The sequence below is a fragment of the Lissotriton vulgaris genome, chromosome 1_1 (genome assembly GCF_964263255.1).
Source record: "Lissotriton vulgaris chromosome 1_1, aLisVul1.2, whole genome shotgun sequence".
Classification (NCBI taxonomy): domain Eukaryota; kingdom Metazoa; phylum Chordata; class Amphibia; order Caudata; family Salamandridae; genus Lissotriton; species Lissotriton vulgaris.
Window position 1 is genome coordinate 1,382,043,750 of NC_141685.1, and position 22,010 is coordinate 1,382,065,759.

General features: G+C 45.4%; 1 protein-coding gene across 1 annotated transcript in view; it reads right to left on the reverse strand.

Moving 5' to 3' along the window:
* ASB15 (ankyrin repeat and SOCS box containing 15) overlaps nucleotides 1-21,742 on the reverse strand; it is a 178,886-nt gene extending 157,144 nt beyond the window's left edge. Inside the window, 3 exon segments of the mRNA XM_086929604.1 lie at nucleotides 17,494-17,625; nucleotides 17,710-17,762; nucleotides 21,543-21,742. Coding sequence (XP_086785730.1) covers nucleotides 17,494-17,625; nucleotides 17,710-17,762; nucleotides 21,543-21,742 — 385 coding nt within the window.
* Between the last annotated feature and the right edge of the window lie 268 nt (nucleotides 21,743-22,010).

Consider the following 22,010-nt stretch of genomic DNA (forward strand, 5'->3'; position numbering starts at 1 on the left):
TTAGCTATGACAGTTTCTACCTCAAATTGGGTAAGGTTTATTTTACCCTAATTTAATCTTACCCCTTTATTAGGATTATAATAAATTAGAAAGCTGCACCTTTCCCTACCTGGGCTGTTATACTTAGCAAAACTGAGGGGGTTATGATCACTAGCATTATTGGGTTCCACTTCAAAGTCGATAACAAGAGACAAAAATGTCCTTGAAATAAGCATATAATCAATACAACTTTCTCTGCCACCTTAAACATATGTGGGGCACTGGGATGTGGAACTAAAGGCCAAGTTGTTAATAAAGCCAGGTCATTCTCAATGATGATGGAATTTAAGGCCTCACCCTGTGGTGTGTGGGTAAAGTGCGACCGGGCTGACTTTGTGTCCAACAGCCCACAGACTTGTTGAGCACTAAACCCAAAAACTTTATAAATGTCAGCCTGTAGGGCTTCTATAACATGACAGGAATTTTGTTCAAAGATGTTATTATACCAATTCACCACTAGTATCTTAACCTGCATCAAATTGGAAATCAGTAGTAATTGATACCAGGGTGAAAAACCTAAGTCAAGGGCTTTTATGGACCCACTCTTTACTGAGCTCAACAACAGCAGCCATCCTTTAGCCCTCCCTGCTAGGGAAGGAACTGCAGGGACAATAAACAATCAATAACCATCTAACACGATGTAATCCCTATACCAAGTCACCCTAATATACTCTAGCCACACCTCATTGGTCAATTTATGGCAAATACCTGCAATGTTCCAGGAAATAATTTTGAGGAGAAAGTTGTATGCCCCTGGTTCACCAAACCCACAGGTGCACTATTAGTAGCCGAGATAGTGGCAAAAGCTACAACGCCAGGCCCCAATCCCTACAGGGTTACCCTAAATGGTTGAATTGAGTGGGAGGGAAGGCATTTCCTGTTGGTCTATATTCTTATTCATAGTGATCGATATTAAGGGGATGGTGCTGGCTAGGTCTACAAGGCCTTTGCTGACAGAGTCACCTTCATGTAAATTTCTCTCTAGGTTGATGTATTGCGAAACCATTCTTCTCTTCCCGACTGGCTGTCCATATTATTTGAGCAGTCAATCGATATCAGTAAGTTCTGAGAGAGCATCAAAACTGTTCAGATGATTGAAAGGAGAGGACTGTGAAGAAGAATAAATATTCTAGCCTAACGGTGAGGGTTGTTGGTTCATGATAGTGCGCCTATGGGAAGGTTAGAAAAAACCCAATGGCGAGCTTTTATCATTTTGCCCAGAGTGTCTCTAAGATGCTTCAAGGCGAAATACACACACCTGGCATCATTGAAATTAAGCACCACACAATCCCCTTCAACAGACTTGGCCGTGTAACCTAACTAACTCACCCACCCTGCCATGATGAGGTGTACAAACCAATTTATCTGGGATAACATTTTCTTGAAGCACCAATGAACTAATTTATTAATGAGGCTTTGACAGGTTTCTTAGGAAATCAGGGAATCATGCACTGGGCCATTAGCATTTTTATTTCCTCTTGAAGAGCTATTCCGATATGGCGGGCCTGGTCTAAGAAAAATTGTAACCCCATGATTCACCTTTCTGTTATTCCCATGGATGTTCCCATGGGGCACAGTTTCCCACATTGTCTGCGCCGGAGGATTATTGGGGGGGGCTCAAGGGAAGGGACCCTCTTACTTACAGTGCTAGAAGTAGATATCATACTTAAAGGGGTCATTCTATCCAAAGGGGCACTGAATAGAGCATGATTTACATTTTGATCTATATTAATAACTTGAGTGGCCCTTTCAGTCTGTTTGTTGACTGCCAAATACTTTCCTATGTCCTGCAATCACACTTCTATACCAACTAAACGAGATAAGATGGGTACCAAAGCCTCTTGTACTATTTTACTGAACTTTTCTTCATGTGCGGCGCGTCTTCCTCCTCCTGTGCGAGGTCTGCCGGCATTGGCTGCTAAATGGGTTTGTTTAGTTCTCTTGATCCTCGGTGAGTGCCCCTTTCATTTGTACTCAACCCCTGCCAGTTCAGTGCATTTCCTCTTCCCCCCTGTTGCGGGCTGTGGACCAATCTTCTCCAGGGATGGGTTGGGGGAGGGCTCAGTGCCATCATGTGTAGCACAAAGGTCACCCTGATTCAAAATCATGACCGTAGGCGAAAGTGGGGCTTGTAGCCTATGATCAGAGTCCATTTCGGCTATGGCTGTTTGAGCGTTAGTGTTAACATGAACAAATGAATCAGCTTGTGGAACTAATGAAAGTCCTCATTCCTCCAGTGATATCTCCTTGCTAATCACTTCTACTGCCTTTTGAAGGAAACCATCCAGGGTAGTATCACTGGTTTTTGAGGCAGGGGCAGGTTTCCATTTCCCCATACTGAGATTTCCCTTAAATATATAACTGGAAATAAATAATATTTTTACCTTCAGGTGGGATCACAGGGCTGGATTGCAAAACCGCAGACACCACAAACACTGCGACACCAAAAGTCCAGAGACAAAAGAGGAAAAGCAGAAAAACCAAGAAGATTGGCCCAGCCCAGCCTCCTCCAGGCTCTGACAGGCGTAGGACCCCCCGGGCATAATTTCAAGCGCCTCCTGGCGCAACATGAGCGTCAGCAGCGTGAGAAGCCAAAAGGTAGGCTGGAAGCGGAGATCCGCTGCTTCCCCTTGCTCCCTGTAAGGACGGGACCCCGCACTGTAGGAGCCCCGGGCAGAATTTCTAGGTCTCCTGGAGCAGCGTCAGTGGCTTGAGAAGCTGCAAAGCAGGCTGGGAGCTGTGGTCCGCTGCTCCTCCTCACTCTCCTCTGGTGCCCTTTGATGTTTAAGCTAGATGTAGAATGTAAGCAAATTCAAAGTGAGAGGCGGGTGGCCCTGCCCAGCTTCTTCCAGCCGCTGACGGGCACTGCGGGCCGCCTCACTGAAGTTTGTGGCTCTGGCGCCCTCATTGTACACCGTGGCCTGTGAGCCGGTCAAAGAGTGGGCGGTGTAGTCTCTCTGACCAAAAAAGATAAATATATCAGTTGCCAAAGAGGGCCTGGTAAAATAATAGAGACCAGTTCAGGTGAAAGGAGCCATAGGAGGGTGAAAGGAGGTGTTGGAGGGTACTCAGAGGGACCAGTGCGTATGACGGTGGGACCATAAGGGCCCATGGTAGGTATTGCTGGTACCTTCACTGCTGTTCACTAAACGGTCTCCTTGACCATTTACAGCAACACCGCAACTCCTGAGGACTGCTTCTCTTTGGCTGTACCAAGGGAACCACAAGGGATTCCTTCTTCCCGTCTACTCCATGGCTCCTTGGCTTAGGGGCACCACTGGTACAGTGCCCTGAGATTGGGCAACAAAGGCAGAGGCGTGTCTCCGGCCTCTTGCTCTAAGACAGCGGCCAGACTTGACCATGCACCGGGATGGTCATCCTGGGCCACTGGGCTGGTCACACCACTGGGCTCCCCCAAACTTTGTGGTTTCCGGTAAGAGGCGAGGCAGGTGGGGCTGAGCCAGTTCCTCACTCGGCAAGTCTCACAGTCATTTCGCCGCGTCCAAACATTAGCCATAACAGCACAATTATCTTATTTAGTCCTAATCCAAAAGATAGCTTTGGCCCTGAAAACTGAAGGAAGCCTCTGAATTCAGTCAGTGTATAGATACTTGCTTATATTTCATTATATTATAGTATGTCATAGTAGCTATTAGTTATGAAGAGACCAATAGCTGTCAGCTTGCTAATACTCAATTTCTCTTGAATTTCTTGTTAATGATCTATAAGTTTTGCACCTGGGTAACAACAAAAATTACCTTTTACAAATTTCCGATAGATGTCCAAAAAGTATGTTCTCCAACTAGGAGAGGTAAGTTAAGGCCTGAGGGGCACACTGTTTCAAGCACTGATTGTGGTGGTATGGGATGTGAACTCTTCTGCAGGGCAGAAGCTCAGCATTCGTTTTTGCAAGACAGTGTAATTTTTTGGTTTTCTTTTCTTCTTGGCAAGGCCCACATATTCCACAGATCTGTGTTTTGCCTGACCTCAAAATGGATTCGAATTGGAGTAAGTCCAGCAACACCCCTTCTCCCTTGTGTACCTATGCTTCCATTCTAGATGGTCCTTGGGCATTTGATAGTAGCAGGTTAGAGTACCGGCCTGGACAGCTGGTACAGTCTGTTTCTATGAGACTGTTTTGCTGGTGGAGTACAGTTACTGACTTACGCTTTTTTTTGTTAATGAACCACTGTTGCATGCTCTCTGTCTGATCATTGTTTGGATATATTTTTTAGGGAACGAGATTAGAGATTCTTCCTGAGTTGGTTGTGCATGGGTACATTTTCACTAGTCTTGCTGGCTTGGTCATATCCTACTGTCATGTCTTGAGCCCTGTAGAGTCTTGCATGGTTGTTCACTTTGAATGCTGCTATATTCTAATGCCACACTGTGGACTACTTCACATTCATGTAGTGTTTGCATACCCGATTAATAAAGTAGCAGCGAAATGTCTTAGTTAAACTTGCACCACTGACATTTAGTGCGACCCAAACATTAGGAGTTAAATTCCCAGAAAGTCTCAGAAGACAAATCCCGTCTTTGATTCTGCTGCAATCAATTGGCTTTTTACTGCTAACCTGGGACAGGTACTGGCATCCTTGGATGGATCTCTTTACCTTGCTCATTTTTGCTCCTTCCTGCTGTCTCAGGATTCATGGCCATCCTTAGTCGAAACCATTCCGTCACCCAAAGGCTCCTATATGCCTTACCCTATTCTACTCTGTTCAGAGTTCTGAGGAAAATCAGGAATGATAGGGCAGTGGTCTTTCTGGTGTCACACTGTTACACAGACCTTGGGCTCTATACTGCAATGCTTACCACTATGGTGCCCGTTGCTCCAAGATTCCTTTCTCCGGAGGCTGTATTTGGGGCTGTGGAATTTGGAAGGTTGAGCTACAAGCATGGAGTTGTTCACAGATTACCTACTATGCTTAATCTGTACTTCTGTCTTTCGTGGAACGTTGAGGCCTTATGCACCTTGACTGTGTGCTGGTCATCTTTTGAGAAGCAAACCGAATTCTTGATATTCCTCATGCTGGTTCTTATTTTCAGAGATGATTGGACATCAATGATTTTGTGGGGCTCGAAAATACAGCAGGCAGAATGCCTGGCCTCTTTCCATTTTAGAAGATGGTTTATAAAATACCTAATGACTCATTTTGCTGTTCCCTCTTGGCCTTGGCTTCTGTCCACCAAGGGCTATAGGGCATTCCTTTCAAATCATTAGAGTCAGTGGACCTAAGGTTTCTTAATGCCACCATGATTTATTTTGATTGCCTTCTGCCCAGGGAGCCAGCTGGGCAAAATGTGTGTTTTGCTGTGGAGTAAGCCTTACATCGGTCACCTAGCTGTGTTCCCTTAGCCTTTTTCACTGTCTACAGGATTTTACCTAGCTGTATCTGGTTAAATCGTTCCTACAGCGACATACACCTTAAAGCCTATTCACAACAGCACTTCTAATTCTAAAGTTACTACAGCACCAAAGAACCTAAAACAGTAGTAAATGTACTTCAGCTCAGACTCGGAGAAAGTTCAGCACCACACATGGCCAACCACTGGTACTACACACCTTCCCACAGAAACTAATGGAGGCAGGGAGTTAAAATATCACTCCGTAGGAAACTTTGCACAATACATTAATTTATTTCAACTTCTTAAAAGTTAATATTATTTTGGTTAAAATTAAAATAATTATGACATTTTTTAAAAAACATTTTAATTTAAAAATAAAAAGTAACTTTATTATAGATATATTAATTCATTTTAATTTAATATACAACATTAATTAAATATTTAATTAAAAAGTGTATGATGCTGCTGCATTTTTTACTACATTTTTAAGAAATATATCAAATCAATTTACATTAATATGTCACATTAAGATCGATTTAAATATTTTTTTTTTAAAGTTTAATACACTTTTTACAATTTCTGTATAGTTTACCACAGGGAGCTCTTCGCCCCTGAGGCAGAGTTCTCTGCCCACATGTGAAAAGTTTGTAGTAACTTTAAAATTGTAAATTGGCATCCAGCACCTGAATTCAGGGGTGGAGACATGTACGTCTACACTTTGTAGTAAACGTACATTTGTAAATGGTGAATCACGGCCTGTGGGCTTGTAACAGAAGAGCTCATTCTGATTCAGGGACACATGTCTTTAAACGGCAGGGTAGTTCCAGCCGATAGATTATATTGTGCAGGATGTTAGACAGTGGCCATAATTGATTGATATGAAGATGGTATCCAAACAGGACAGTGACCACAATGCCCTGGACCGCATGATGAAATCATTGGGCACTTGTTTACCGTGTTCTAATAATTAATCCTTTGACAGGAGGTTAGTACCTACTAATAACGGGCATAGGCTCAAGTGGGGCACAGTAGCTGAGAACGGAAGCCCCCGGGTGTAGATTTATGAGGATTTTACTTCTGCATTGGTAGCTATGAAGGAAGTGGGAGTTTCGCCTTATGGCCCCTCCTTCTGGGTGGACTTAGCTGCAATTCGTATCACTCTATTTTCCATTCTTAAAAAATCGTTTTAGTGGAGTCTAGGGCCTTTTCTAACAACCACAAGTTTGTGTCATGGCATACCAAAGCAGGTTAGCTAAGCCGGCACTTATAGATGCCTTAAAGGTGGGGTTGTAGGATACAAATTCAGAGTAAATCTGTCTTTTCAGGGGCCAAGCGAGATTGCAAAGAGGCCAAATGGAAATCCATGCTAGCCGCATTTAGAAACAAAGAACAACAATTGTTTTGCCATATATTGGCTGATAAGGGAGGGGAGACAGCCTCACAGATCTATTTTAATATTAGTGCTACTGCTTTGGTTGACGACTTCACAGTTATATAGAGCCACTGCTGCTACAGTCCGTGTTGAGCCGGTTGTGGCAGGGCCTTTTATTCTCAGGGGAAGGAATAATCCATCTAACAACAAGTGGGGTGGTATGGATGCTAGCTGCGGATTCCCTGGGCCAATGGAGACTCTTGCTCCAAGAAGAAAGGAAGAGGGGCTGAGGTATAACTATGGATTGTCTCTTTTGGCTAGAGAACAGTGGATCAGGCCCATAATGGCCAGGAAGGTCGCAGAAGCGATCGACTGGATTACCCCAGGCAAAGTGTCTGGCTTAGACAAGGTGCCAGGGGACCTATTTAAGGCTGATGAAGACATTCGGAGCACTTACTTTACTCTGCTCTTCAATACAATATTGAGAGGGTGTCCTATGCTCCCCACGTGGGCTGGAGCAGAAATCATCCCAATTTTTAAGAAATGCTTAAGATAGTTACCCTCCAACATGGGGCCATGTAAATGTTGACGAGTTGGAATTAGTGGAGAACAGTTTCCTTTGCTCTCTAACCAACCTCCCAGTTAGCACCCCACTTGTTCCGTTGCGGCTAGAGATGGGTCAAAGATCCCTAGTCCACAAAGCTGGCCTTAGACCTCTGTTGTATTAGAGGTAGACATAAGCATCCCCAAACTTATTGTCACATCGGTTGGGCCTAGAAGAATTTCTGACTACCTAGCGCCATAATAATTCCATGGTTCCAATTCATTAAACATCGCCTCACTGAAATCGGCTGTCAGAACTTATGGTCTGCCCCTCAGAATGCTTGTGTGTTATCTAAATCCATGCTTAACACCATCGCTGCTACAGTTAATTCTCCTGGATGCTGACTTTTCTGGATTCCCATTGTTCATGACGAGCTCAGCTCGTCATGAGTGTATGGAGGTGTACATCATGACGAGCTGAGCTCGTCATGAGCGTCCAAGGGGTTAAGGGAATTTAATAGTGATAGAGGAAGGAATATGTAGGAACAGGATGGTGGGCTCTCACCACAGCTTTCTGGAGTTTAAAGATTCTTTACTTTTGGAAGGCTACTTGGATGAGATTTACCTATGGGCCAATCACTATGTGAAATTTCGAATTGGGACCTTGCCATTAAGCTCAATCATGGCGAAATGGCAGCAATCTGGTTCCAAGCTTGATTTGTACTGTCCCTTTTGAACCGAGGCATTAGAATCTATTGAGCACGTCCTTATTTTTTGTCCTATGTATCATGCATCTAGAAGGAAGTGGCTCTAGACTTTATGCTGCAATCTGGGAATCAGGGACTACAAGCCGGACCTTAGGATCTTAAGAACTGATATATCACAACCCTTTGTCTTTATCCATTTTCTTTCCAATATGTGGTGGATACAGCAAAATAATGTAATCTCCTGGATGAAGCATTGGTTGATTTGCCACTTTTATTCTGTTTGATCTCTTGGTCAAATGTGTTTTTATATTAGCTCATATGTGCTTGGAATTTTATTGATTACATCAAATACACCTTATGAGATATGCTGCTATTAGGTTAATACTTTGCTTTTTAAATTCACAATTGTTTTTAATTCTTATTTGTTTTTGAACAGTTTTATCACACTTGCATGTATTTATTATTCTGAGCTTTTCTGGCAAGTTGCCGAAATAAAGATTATGATGAAATGATTAATAGCCAAATGTAAGAAGTTTATTACAAAGTAGAAGAGTAAATGTACACAAGTAGATTTGCTCAGTGCAAGTTTACCTTTGTGACTAGGCCCCATAAACGTCATTACGCCAAGTCCTAGTCTTCCTTATCATAGTGGTGGTTACCAGTACTCCCTGCCCTTTTGGGTTTGACCACAGTGGCAGGAAAGTTGATTGGTAGTACAGGACATCTGTTAGGAGCGCCAAGGAGTTGGAAGAAGTAGAGATAGGATATATTTGTTTTAAACATTGCTTTAGCTTTATGATCTAAATTATGTCTTTTAAAGGGATATATGACGTTACCACGCGTACTTTTAGCACGCATACCATTACCACAGATTTTTTACAACGCAGGTCATGTTACAACGGATTCCCTTACAACGCAATACACTACAACGCACATACTATTACAACGCATACCATTACAACGTAAGTATAGGTAAGTATAAATATATTTTAAAAAATTATTTATGTAATAATTAATTTAATTATTCATTATTATATTTTAAATAATTATTTTTGTAATATTTAATTTAATTATTCATTATTTAATCATTAAATTATATTAATGAAATTAATTTTAATTGTAATATTTGTAAATATATATTAAAAATACCATTGTACCCCAAAACCCATACCCAGCCCTTAAACCTAAAAATACCCCTGTACCCCGAAACCCATACCCAGCCCTAAAGCCTAAAAATACCCCTGTACCCCAAAACCCAAACCCAAAACCTAATACCCCTGTACCCCAAAACCCATACCCAGCCCTAAAATCTAAAAATACCCCTGTACCCCAAAACCCAAACCCAGCCCTAAAACCTAAAAATACCCCTGTACCCCAAAACCCAAACCCAGCCCTAAAACCTAAAAATACCCCTGTACCCCTAAACCCATACCCAGCCCTAAAACCTAAAAATACCCTTGTACCCCAAAACCCATACCCAGCCCTAAAAATACCCCTGTACCCCAAAACCCAAACCCAGCCCTGAAATGCAAATGCTACTTACCAGTATGCATCTGTTCTTGGCATGTAGGGCTGCTGACATTCATATCTGTGCATAGATCGCCGCCTAGTGTTGGGTCCGGATGATTGCACATTGTTGTCCTGGAAGAGTCTTCGAAGTATCACGAGATAGGTGGCTCCTCCCCTGGACTACAGTGCGCATGGACATCGCCTCCATCCCCAGATTGTTTTTAGCCATTGGCAGAGATTGAGTGAAGTATGTGAGTGATGACCATGCTATGAGTATATATATATATATATATATATATATATATATATATATATATATATATATATATATGAATACTGGAGCTGCTACAGGCGCCAGGGAGGAGGGTGGGCGATATGAATGTCAGCAGCCCTACATGCCAAGAACAGATGCATACTGGTAAGTAGCATTTGCAGTTCGAGGCATGTGGGCTGCTGAATTCATATCTGTGCATAGAATACATAGCAGTCCCTCCATTAGCGGCGGCCGCCCGTGCCAGCTGCAGCAGTCTGAAAAAGTGTCTTGAGAACAGCCTGACCAACAGCTGCCTGCTGTTTGGAGTGCACGTCTACACAGTAATGTTTAGTGAAAGTATGTGTGGTAGACCATGTGGCTGCTCTACAAATATCTTCTAAGGGAATGTTACCTAGGAAAGCCATAGAGGCCCCCAACTTCCTGGTGGAGTGGGCTCTTGGTGGGATAGTGAGAGTGCGTTTAGCTTTAGCGTAACAGATTTGAATGCATTTCACGATCCACCTAGCGATCCCAGCTTTGGAGATAGCGTTTCCCTTGTGGTGTGTGGCAAAAGCAACGAAAAGCTGCTTGGTTTTGCGAAAATCTTTTGTCCTGTCCACGTAGTACATCAAGGGTGTGGAGCATCCGCTCCGCCAGCGTCTCTGGGTTTTGGAAAAACACCGGCAACTCAATTGTTTGGTTTATATGGAATTGAGATACAACCTTGGGTAAGAATTTAGGGTTAGTGCGGAGCACAACCCTGTTAGCATGCACTTGGAAGAAAGGTTCTTGGATGGTGAGCGCCTGCAGCTCGCTAACCCTCCGTAGCGATGTAATTTCTACTAAGAACGCAACCTTCCAAGTCAGAAACTGAAGCTCACAAGAGTGCAGTGGCTCGAAGGGAGGACCCATCAGTCTTGTAAGAACCACATTGAGGTTCCATTCTGGAGCTGGTGGGGTTCTTGGTGGAATGACTCTTTTGAGTCCTTCCAGAAAAGCCTTGATAGCAGGGACCTTAAAAAGTGACAGGTGTTGCCTATTCTGGAGGTATGCTGCCATAGCAGACAGGTGAATGGGGATGGAAGAGCACGCCAAATTGCATTGATACAGGTGGAACAGGTAACAAATGATGTTTTGAATGGAAGCATCTAGCGGGTCAATATCGTGGTTAACACAGTAAATGATAAACCTCTTCCATTTAGCCGCATAACAAGCTCTAGTAGTGGGCTTCCTTGCCTCCCGAATGATGTTCATGCAATCGGGAGGAAGATTGAGGTAGCCAAACTCTAGGACTTCAGGAGCCAGATCGCCAGGTTGAGCTGTTGCGGATCTGGGTGCTGAATGTCGCCATGGCTCTGCGTCAGAAGGCTGGGAGTGAGATGAAGCCTTTGATGCAGTACCACGGAGAGTTCCAGAAACGTGGTGTACCACGGTTGGCGAGCCCACGTTGGAGCAACCAGGATGAGAGTCATCGAGTGCTGCCTGAGCTTGCGTGCCACCAGCGGTATCAGAGGTGCTGGGGGAAAAGCGTACGCAAATCTGCCTGACCAGTTCATCCACATCGCATTGCCCTGTGATTGCGGGTGTGGGAACCTGGCGGCGAAGCTTTGGCATTTTGCGTTCTCCTTTGTGGCGAACAGGTCTATCTCTGGATGACCCCACCTTTGGAAGTACGGTTGGAGTACTGATGGATGTATCTCCCACTCGTGCATCTGATGGCTGTGCCTGCTGAGCAGGTCCGCCATCTGGTTGTCCTTGCCCGGGAGATGCTCTGCCATGAGGAAGATGTTCCTCTGAATGGCCCACTTCCACATGCTCTGAGCCAGATGAGACAGCTGCGGAGAGTGTGTGCCTCCCTGCTTCTGAATGTAGTACATGGCCGTCATGTTGTCCGTCCGGATCAACACGACTTTGTTGCACAGATGTACTTTGAACGCCTTTAAGGCCATGAAGATTGCCATCAGTTCCAACACATTGATGTGCATCTTCCTCTGCTGTAGTGTCCATAGTCCCTGCACTGTGTAGTGGAGTACATGCGCTCCCCATCCCTGGAGAGAAGCGTCTGTCGTCAGGATAATCTGTGGCACAGGCTCTTGGAATGGTCGGCCCTTGCAAAGGTTTTGTGGATTCCACCAATGCAGAGAGCTGTATGCCCGACCGCTCACCAACACTAGGTCTGTCAGTTGCCCATGAGCCTGAGTCCACTGACGTGCTAGGCACTCCTGAAGCGGACGCATATGTAGTCTCGCGTGCGGGACAATGGAGATGCAGGAGGCCATCATGCCTATCAACTGCATGAACACTTTCGCTGGAAGCGAGTGTTGGGGTCTGAATCGTTGGATCAGCGTTTGGATACTGGCGATTCTCACTGAATTTGGCTGCGCAGTGGCTGCCAGAGTGTTTATTGTCGCGCCCAGATACTGTCGCACATGGGCGGGCTGGAGATGGGACTTTGGGTAGTTCAGAGAGAATCCCAGATCGTGCAGGAGATGAATGGTGCGGGACACGTGGTCGACGCACTGCTGTTCTGTTTTTGCTTGAATGAGCCAGTCGTCCAGGTAAGGGTAGACGTGGACGTTTTGGCGTCGGAGATGCGCCGCCACAGTCGCCAGGCACTTTGTAAACACCCTTGGCGCCGTGGTGACCCCGAACGGCAGAACCCTGAACTGGTAATGCTGGTCTTGAATCGTAAATCTGAGATACTTCCTGTGGGAAGGATGCAGGGGGATATGAAAATATGCATCTTTCAGATCCAGCGTAGCCAGGAAGTCCCCCTGTTGAAGCAGAGGGAGTACTTGCTGTAACGTGAGCATATGGAAGTGCTCCGAGAGAATGTACCAGTTGAGGGGCCTGAGGTCCAGGATGGGCCTGAGGGATCCGTCCTTTTTGGGGATTAGAAAATACAGGGAGTAAACCCCTGTTCCCCTTTCTTGCAATGGAACGAGCTCTATTGCCCCTTTTTGCAGCATGACTTGAACTTCTTGCTTCAACAAGTGCAAGTGCTCGCAGGACATAGGACGGCTCCTTGGGGGTATGTTTGGTGGAGTGGAAGTAAGTTCCAGACAGTAACCGTACTGGATAAGAGACTTGACCCACCTGTCCGTGGTGATGGATTTCCACGCGGGCAGGAACTGCTTGAGTCTCCCCCCGACCGGTGTTGTATGGTCGGGGGGCAGTGACAAGACGTCACTGCTTGTTGGCGGTGGTGGACCTGGAGCTGTTGTTTCCACGTCCCCTGCCCTTGACGTTGTTGCCTCTGTAGCCACCTCTACCTTTGTTGGTGTATGAGGTTTGGGTGTTACTTTTATAATACTGTGTGGACTGCGATGCCTGACCCCTTGAGGTGCCTCTGGAATTGGAGCGGCGAAAGGAACCACTCCGAAACTGCGGAGACTGGAGGGCCCCCATAGACTTGGCAGTGTCTGTATCTTTTTTCATCTTTTCCAGTGTCGCATCCACCTCTGGGCCGAACAGGTGGTCAGGATTAACTGTTTGGTTCAGGATTGTCGTTTGTATATCCGGTTTGAACCCTGATATCCTAAGCCAAGCATGCCTTCTAAGCAACACGCTAGTGTTGATGGCCCTGGAGGCCGTATCAGCCACGTCCAGCGCACATTTGATGGAAGCGTTTGTGATGAGCTTTCCCTCCTGAATTAACATTTCACCTGCCTCCTTGTACTGGTCAGGCAAGTGTTGCAGGAGAGATTCTAAGGTGTCATAATGAGCCCTATCATAGCGTGCATGTAGGGCCTGTGTGTTTGAGATTCGCCAAATATTGGCTGCCTGTGCAGCAATCCGTTTCCCTGAGGCCTCAAATATTTTAGACTCTTTGTCTGGGGGAGGAGCGTCACCAGTGGTCTGCGAGTTCGCCCTCTTCCGAGCGTTGGATACAACCAACGAGTCCAGTGGCAAGTGTCCCCTGATGTATGTTGGATCCGAGGGCGCTGCCTTATATTTCTTATCAATGCGAGGGTTAATGACACGCGCCCGGGTGGGCTCTTTGAAGACCTCCGTTGCGTGCTTCAGCACTCCCTTAAGCATTGGTAGTGTTTTGACTGACTTCTCAGCCACTGAGAAAGTGTCAAATAAAAAGTCCACATCCACAGGGTCTGAGTGCAGCTCGACATCATGGTTAGCTGCAGCTCTCTCAATCAAAGCGTTGAAGGCTGCCGAGTCCTCCGTCTGTGAAGTCTTGGCCGCAAAAAGCTGCGGTTCCTGGCCCGACTGCGGGTCCTCTGGGTCGCCTCCGGCAGACCAAGGTTCATGCTCCCCCTCCGGATCCGAGTACGCCGGATAGTTGTACTCTACGTCCTCATCGTCAGCATCCCCTGCATTGGAACGCGTTGGCGAGTGTTCTAAGGCTTGTGGAGACATAGGCTCTATCGGGGCCGAAGTCCCCGCAGAGTCCCGCTTATTCTTGAGAGGAATCCGAAAATGTTCTAACACCGGCTCCGTGGTGATTTTCCTTTTGAGGAGAGACAGTTTCCCAGTATTGGCGTCGATGATGACCTCTCGACGCTCTTCTTCTGCAAGTGGCTGGAGCCGAGGCTTCGACACCACTAATGCCGCTTTGGGCGTCGATATCTCCTTCGAGGGCCCGCCTGCCCCATGCTTCGGAGCGAAAGCCTTCAGCGTCTACTTCGGCGGCAGGGTAAAGCGGATAGGCGTTTGCGCCTTCGCAGTCTTAGGCGTGTGCTTCGGCGCCACGTTTCCTGGTTCGGGACCCATAGCGTCCTTCCGAATCCGCTGCAGGGATTCTGCGACCTTTTTGGTCAAGGCTGGAGAGGGCTTGACTGGCTCGAGCGATCTTCCTGAGTCGGGAGTCGGTTCGACGAAAGGCACCTTCTTCGGAGCCGACACCTCACGTTCCTTGACCCCGAGGGCCGGCGCCGGCTGAGCCTGGGCCGCGGCGTCGCCCTGACGCTTCTTCGGAGCAGTCTTCGGGTCATCGACCACGACCATCTTCGGCGCCGACGCAGCCGCGTCGGTAGACTTCGCCTTCGGCGTCGACCCCGAGGGCTTCGGGTCGGCCATCTTGGCGTGGCTCTTCAAGTCGGCCATTTTGAATTGTTTGGAAGTTGACGCCTCCAGAGCCTTCTGCACCAGCGCAACTTTCACTTTCGGTTTCGAAACCGGGGGAGTGGATCCCGATGGCTTCACTTTCGTTTTCTTTAACGGGAGTGGCGCCTCAGAAATGTCCGTGACCGGGCCCGGGCTGTTGGACTAGTAACGAGGTCTTGGGTAAGGCCCGAAGGCGATCCCTCGACCTGGGCCGCATGAAGGGGGTTGACCCCCGAAAAGTTTGGGGATGCTCTTCCTCAGAGCTATCCCCCACGGTGGCAATGGCCCCATCGTCGTCTCCTACCTTGTCGCCGGCTTCGTCAAAGTCCTCATCACCCGCGTCGTAGGCATCCCCCTCGGACGCGGGACTAGAGTTCGAAACTTGTATGGCGTCGTCGTCTTCAACAAATTTTTCGAAGATGTTGTCTGGTGGGGGCGTCGGGGTAGCCGATAACTGGGCCTGGAGTCTAGCGGCCCGACGAATCTTGAGAGTTTTCTTGCACCGGAACTTCGAACATGCCATGCATCTGTCTTCGTCATGGTCCGGTGACAAACATTTGTTGCACACAGGGTGCACGTCGAGGTGTGAATACTTGGAGGTACACACCGGGCACCTCTTGAACGGAGTTCGTTCCATAGCTGGAGCGTAGAGTAGGCCCGTCCGCGCCGAGAGCACGCGGATGGGTAGCAAGAGTTCGGAGCTGAGAGACAGACAAGAAACCCGAACGAAACGATACCGACGCTCAGCCTAAAGACCTTTTGGTCTCGAGTAGAAAAGTTTAACAACTATCGATTCCGACAGAGGGAACCGAAAGACATCCAAACCCAATGGCGGAAAAAAACAATCTGGGGATGGAGGCGATGCCCATGCGCACTGTAGTCCAGGGGAGGAGCCACCTATCTCGTGATACTTCGAAGACTCTTCCAGGACAACAATGTGCAATCATCCGGACCCAACACTAGGCGGCGATCTATGCACAGATATGAATTCAGCAGCCCACATGCCTCGAACCCTAAAAATACCCCTGTACCCCAAAACCCAAACCCAGCCCTGAAACCTAAAAATACCCCTGTACCCCAAAACCCAAACCCAGCCCTGAAACCTAAAAATACCCCTGTACCCCAAAACACAAACTCAATACCCATATACTTACCTTTAAACTTACGATGTAATGGTATGCGTTGTAATAGTACCTGCGTTGTAAAAAAATGCGTGGTAAAGGTATCCGTGGTAATGGATCCTGCGTGGTAATGGATCCGTGGTAACTGTACTGCGTGCTAAAAAATCTGTGGTAACAGTTACATACCCTTTTAAAGAGGCAAACGTCAGTTTGCATGCATTGGGATAGATGAATGGAGTGAATGCGAAGACTGTGCCTCAAGCAGGTCATCGTATCAGCCTACTATGGGGAGCAAAAGAAATGGCGATCTGCCGCTGCTTCTTACGGGTTGGCATCTTGTCTATTTCCCATGTCAATTATTTTCAAAGTCCTCCAATCCAGCTGGCATTCATCCATATTTGAAGGCTCACAAATGAAGTCCCCTGCTAAGTGGAAAATACATTGGCTTCCAAACCAGAGGGGATGGATTTGTGTCTCTGTAATGCCAGTTCTAAATGCTAACAAGCCAATGGAGAGGGTTCAATAGCAGCCTGCCAGCTCATTAGCTTTCAGAGCTTTGAAGGGGGACCATGTTTCCTTCTCCGTTTCATGTCCAGATGAGAAGCTCCTCTACAATCCAACTCCTTCACACCACTGATAGTTCTGCTTCTATTAATGGAAACACTAGCACACACACTCACAACCCCAGAACACTCAGGGTCTGTCTGACTTGCTTCAGTTAAAGTCAGAGCAATTAACCACACATGGCTACCATCTTTTAGGGTAAGAGGTAATAATAGTTATTGAAGCATTATTGGTTCAAAACGGTTATATTACCATCTTCCCTCCAGTCACAATTAGAAAGTAAATGCCCTTTTTGGGCTCGGTTAGCGAGTCAGGCAGTCTATCTAAATCTTTAGTTTCGATTATTATTATTGCGGCGCGGCTCTGCATTGCCAGGGCCTGGATTGAGGCAGCTAGTCCCAAGATTAGTGATTTCTGGCTGTTACTTAGGGGAGTTTTTGAAATGGAACTGGCGCTAGCAAAAGCGCGGGGTTTACATTCAAAGGTTAAATTTGGGAGGGTGTGGTCAAGTCTGCAATGGGATTAATTGCTGCTGCTTGTTTCAAGTCTTTTGTATTACTTTTTATATTTTGGGGGTGTTCATTTATGTTGGTGTCAGTTATAATTTCAATTTGTATGTTTATTTTTTCATTCAATTGACCCCGACTAAGATTATTACTTTGACTGCCGAGACATGTGAATACTTTAATGGTTAATTAATTTGGGATGCTCTTGTTGTTTCTATCGATACTTGTGCTACACATGTTTGGTTGTTTTTTGTTATGCTTGTGACAATAAAATAACTTAAAAAAAATAAACTAAATGCCCTGTTATTCACAGAGAGCTGCAAAGGAAAAGCCATTTCACCAATAAATGTTTGCTCCAAAACATTTTTCCAAATGTACCCTCTTCTCTTCCCCAGTTTGCATCAACATTTCTTTCAATTTTAACTCTTTTCTGCTTTACTGGTTCAAGCTTTTTGTGCTGACTTACCATCCAGGACAATTTCCAGTACTTGCTGAATAGGCTGAACAGCTGCTTCGTGCAGAGGAAACCAGCCTCTCTCATCGGCTATCTCAAGAGCATAGCGGTGTTTCACCAAGATCTGCAGCTCAGATATTTCCCCTGAACAGAAGTAGAGAGGTCTCAATTTCACTGTGTTCCATCTATCTATTGCCCACTAAATATTTGAGATGTCAGCTAATTTACCTTGTCTAACTGCAGCCACAATCTTTCTGTTGTCTTTACTGGCACGAACAAACCTATGAAGCAGACAATGCAAAAAAGATTGTTAGACTTCCCACAGACCTTCAATACATACAAATGTAGAGGTTATGTTTTTAATACACTGAACATAGAAAAAGCATGACTTGACCCGCAGGTTAATGCAAGATTCTAAACAATGTGATGAACACATATTTAACTATTATGGATATCTAGGATGTTTATTATTCAGAAAGGGCCCCTTTAGATAATACCTTTGTATACAAATACTTTCTAAATGTGTGTGCTGGTTCCACATATGACTTGGAACAAAAGGTTAGAAGAATTGTCTGACGTGAAGATTGTAAAGACAGGTTGGCCTTCACAATTCATCTATTTCAAATATAGTGGTCTTTATTTGTGGAGTCTGATGTTCTGATGGAACTATAATTATTTTCATATTTGGATATAGCAACAGTAATCATGGTTAGAGAACACAATCCATACTTTCAGGGATTTGGTGGGGCGAACTATGCTTCCTGGGATGGTTGGTCATCCACTAACAACTCTAGAGCAGCAACATAGTCTGACGTGGATCATGTCGTCCTAGCTCTATCAAGAAAACCAATACGTATGGAAATGAGTTTCATTCAGATTCTTTGTACGTAAATTTGCCTTATGTGTATATCTTGCAGCTTGAGATGGATTTGTTCCTCCTCAACCTAAATTAGCCCCTGTAGTTAATCACACGTTCAGACGACTTTTACCGTAGTACCACCCTACACTGTAGACTGTGTTGTTGTGTGGTGTGGTGCAATTCCATGTATCTATCAGTGGATTAAGTGGCACAAGACCTTTTTTAAATTCAAAAAAGAATTTTATTAGTCCTAAAATAAGGCATCAATACATAAAATATGAAAAGAAATGGGGGAAATAAGAGAAGGGGAAACAAAGAAAGGATAATCAGGGTATACTCTGCAAGAGATAAGGCAGCAAAAAACAATTCATGGGCAATAAGACTAAATATAAGGGGTACAATGGGTATGCATCAAAAGCAGGTGCAAATGAGAACATATCAGGTAATAATGCAGAAATAGAGAGGAAATGCAAAGGGTATCAGGGGGGCTTGAGAACCTCCTACTGGGCAGGCCGTGGGCCAAATGGAAGAGTCGCACAGTTATCTAAATACAACTTAACAGGATGCCATAAGTCTGCACGTTTTATTGCCATTTGGTCAGGGAAAACAAAAGCTGTGTCAAGCCTATGATTATGACAAACAGTATACCACCATGCTTTAAAAGAAATGTTAGAAGCAGCTTTCCAATTGATGGTAATCTGTTGGAATGCAACAGCCAACAGCAAGTCAACAATACGAACATGTAGGTCAGTCCCCTCCCAACAAGGCGAAAGACTCCCTAAAAAGAGATGGGTGTGAGACAGGGGAATACAAGTGTGGAAAAGGACATTGATTTGAGCCCAGACCTGTAACCAAAAATCATGTACATGCTTACAGAGAAATAACATATGAAATAAGGTAGCATGAGGTAAGTAACAAGACCAACAAGCGTGTGAGACAGTAGAGAACTGCTTGTTTAGGGTAAAAGGAGTGTGTAGCAGTCTATTGTAGATAAAAAACAAGGATTGCGTCAAGGACGCCGCTCTGGATGTTTTACGAACCTTTGTCCAGATCTTGTCCCATAAAGATACTGGCCATGATGTAGCAAGGTCCTGTTCCCACTGCTCTTCCACCTTTGACTTCGGCCGAATAGATGTGATAGCATGAAGGTATTTGTAAATAACAGAGGCCTTAGGAGTAGCATGTAGGAGAGAGTGAAGTCGGAGAGCAGGAGTAGGAGAGGTAGGGGAAGGTTGTGCTTGTAGGAGTCGAGTGTAGACTTCCATGACCGCTGTTTTAAGTAGAAGATATTTGAGAGCAAAGGAAGGGGCAAACCAAAGGGAACTGAGAGTGTGGAAGGGCAGAAAAGTAGAAAGTGAGAATAGCTGCGAGATCCAAATCAACCCTCTGTTCCTCCAGGATTTCCAGTAAAAAGGCTTATCATGGATTAAGAGATATTTATTATGCCAAATGGCAGATAAGAGAAAGTCAGCAATGGTCGCAGGAGGGGGGGTGGGGGGGGGGGGGGGGGTGGTGGAGGATTAGAGGATAAGAGGGGCCTGGCAGTAAATTTATGAATGGGAGTTGGAATCAAGGAGGGTTTACGTGAGAAAGAAATATATTCAGCAAAGGAGAATGGGGAGAGGAAAAGGCGCTCGACCTTAGCCCACAAAGGACAAGGGAAAGTGGGGTCTTGCAACCAAAAAGAAGCTTGACGTAACAAAAAGGCCTACAAAAGTAGGACGAATTAATCTAGCAAGGGACATTCTGGGAGGACAAGATCAAATTGATTTTCTTGAAAAATTTGGCTGGGATTGAAACAGGAATATTAGAGATTGTGTAAAGGATTATGGGGGATAGCATCATCTTAATGGTGTCGAGACGACCCCACCAGGACAAATAGAGAGGATGCCACCTAGTCGTTAGGTCAGATATTTTTTGGGTGCATTTAGTCAAACAAAGGGAGATGGTGTCTGAGATGGAGGGGGTGATGTGCAAACCTAAGTATTTAATATGGGAGGGACTCCAGGTAAAGTTGGAAGCAGTGAAATCGGGTTTAAAAGTGAACTTTGACAGGGGTAGAATCTCACATTTATCGTTATTGAGCTTGTAGCCAGAGATTAAGGAATAGTTCCGTACTTTCTCTTGGAAAGCAGGAATCGAGTCTGTGGGATTGGAGATGAAGAGTAAAATATCGTCTGCATAGGCAGCAAGTTTAATGGGAGATTCCGCGGTCTGAAAACCATGTATGCCGGCATTCTGGCGAAGCTTGGATATAAAGGGCTCCAAGGCCAGGTTAAAAAGGAAAGGGGACAACCTTGGCGAACACCTCTACCAAGGTCAAAGTAGGAGGAGATCTGGCCATTTGCGCATACTGCAGCGCGTGGGTGAGAATACAACAATGAAACTAAGGAAATGAATTTGGGACCAAAACCAAACCATCCGAGAGTGAAAAAGATATGACCATTCGACCTTATCAAACGCCTTCTCTGCATCTAGGGCGATCGCTGCAAGGGCGTGTTGGAGATGCGAGGACTTTGATAATATGTTGAATAAAAGTCTGGTATTATCGGTGATGTACCTCCCTTGAACAAAACCAGACTGCTCTTCGCCTAAAAGGTCTGGAAGTAGGTGATCCAGCCTGATCGCCAAAGACTTAGCGAAGATTTTATAGTCTATGTTTACAAGGGAAATAGGCCTGTAATTTTTGCAATACTTTGCATCTTTTCCTTCTTTGGGTATTAAACAAAAGTGTGCATCGGAGAAGGTCCCTGAGGAATTACCTAGAGCAGCAAAAGTGTGTAGGAGAGAATGGACTTTTGGAATCAGTAATTTTGAAAAGTGAAGATAAAATTCAACAGTAAAACCGTCTGGTCCAGGGGCTTTATTGAGCTTGAGATGCTGGAGCGCAGCAAGCAATTCCCTCTGCAAAATGTCAGTCTCCAAGAGGGAAAGATCAATAGGGAAGTGCTCAGGCTTTTGGATAGAAGAGAAGAAGTGTGTGAGGGATTGGAGAGAGGGTTGAGTCTCAGAGGTGTAAAGGGTTTTATAGAAACGGGAGAACTCAATAAGGATGTCGGAGTCCTTGTGCTGTAAATTAGAATTGGTATCATAAATGGATTCAATGTTCAGCTTATTGTGCTTGACCTTCAAATAATTAGCAAGGAGTTTCCCAGCTTTGTTCCTACCACCATATAACTTAGCACTTGACTTTAGCAAATACAAGGATGCATCCTCTGTGGATTTCTGATTAAATTTCATCTTGGCAGCAACAAGGGCCGTCAGACTATCTTTTGAATGCAACGTGAAGTAGGCGTGTTCCAATCTCTTAAGGTCACCAAGACGATTTTTAGTGAATTGACGTGCAATCCTACGCTTCTTTGCGACGTAGCCAATAATCGCGTGCTGCTGCCTTAAAGGCATCCCAAATGGTATGTTCCGGGATGGAAGGGGTATCATTGAACAGGAAATATTAATCATAAAAGGCTTTAAAGGAAGTGGTGAATTTGGGATCTAGGAGGAGGGTGTTAAAACGCCATCTTTTGGGCCCATCACTTTTAGGGAGCACGTCAACACTAATTAGAACCGGGGCATGATCCGAGAGTAAGATCGGACCAATTTCAGCAACAGTGAGCGTTTGAGCAAGATTGTGAGAAATAAAGATGTAATCGATCCGCGACTGGGATCGGTG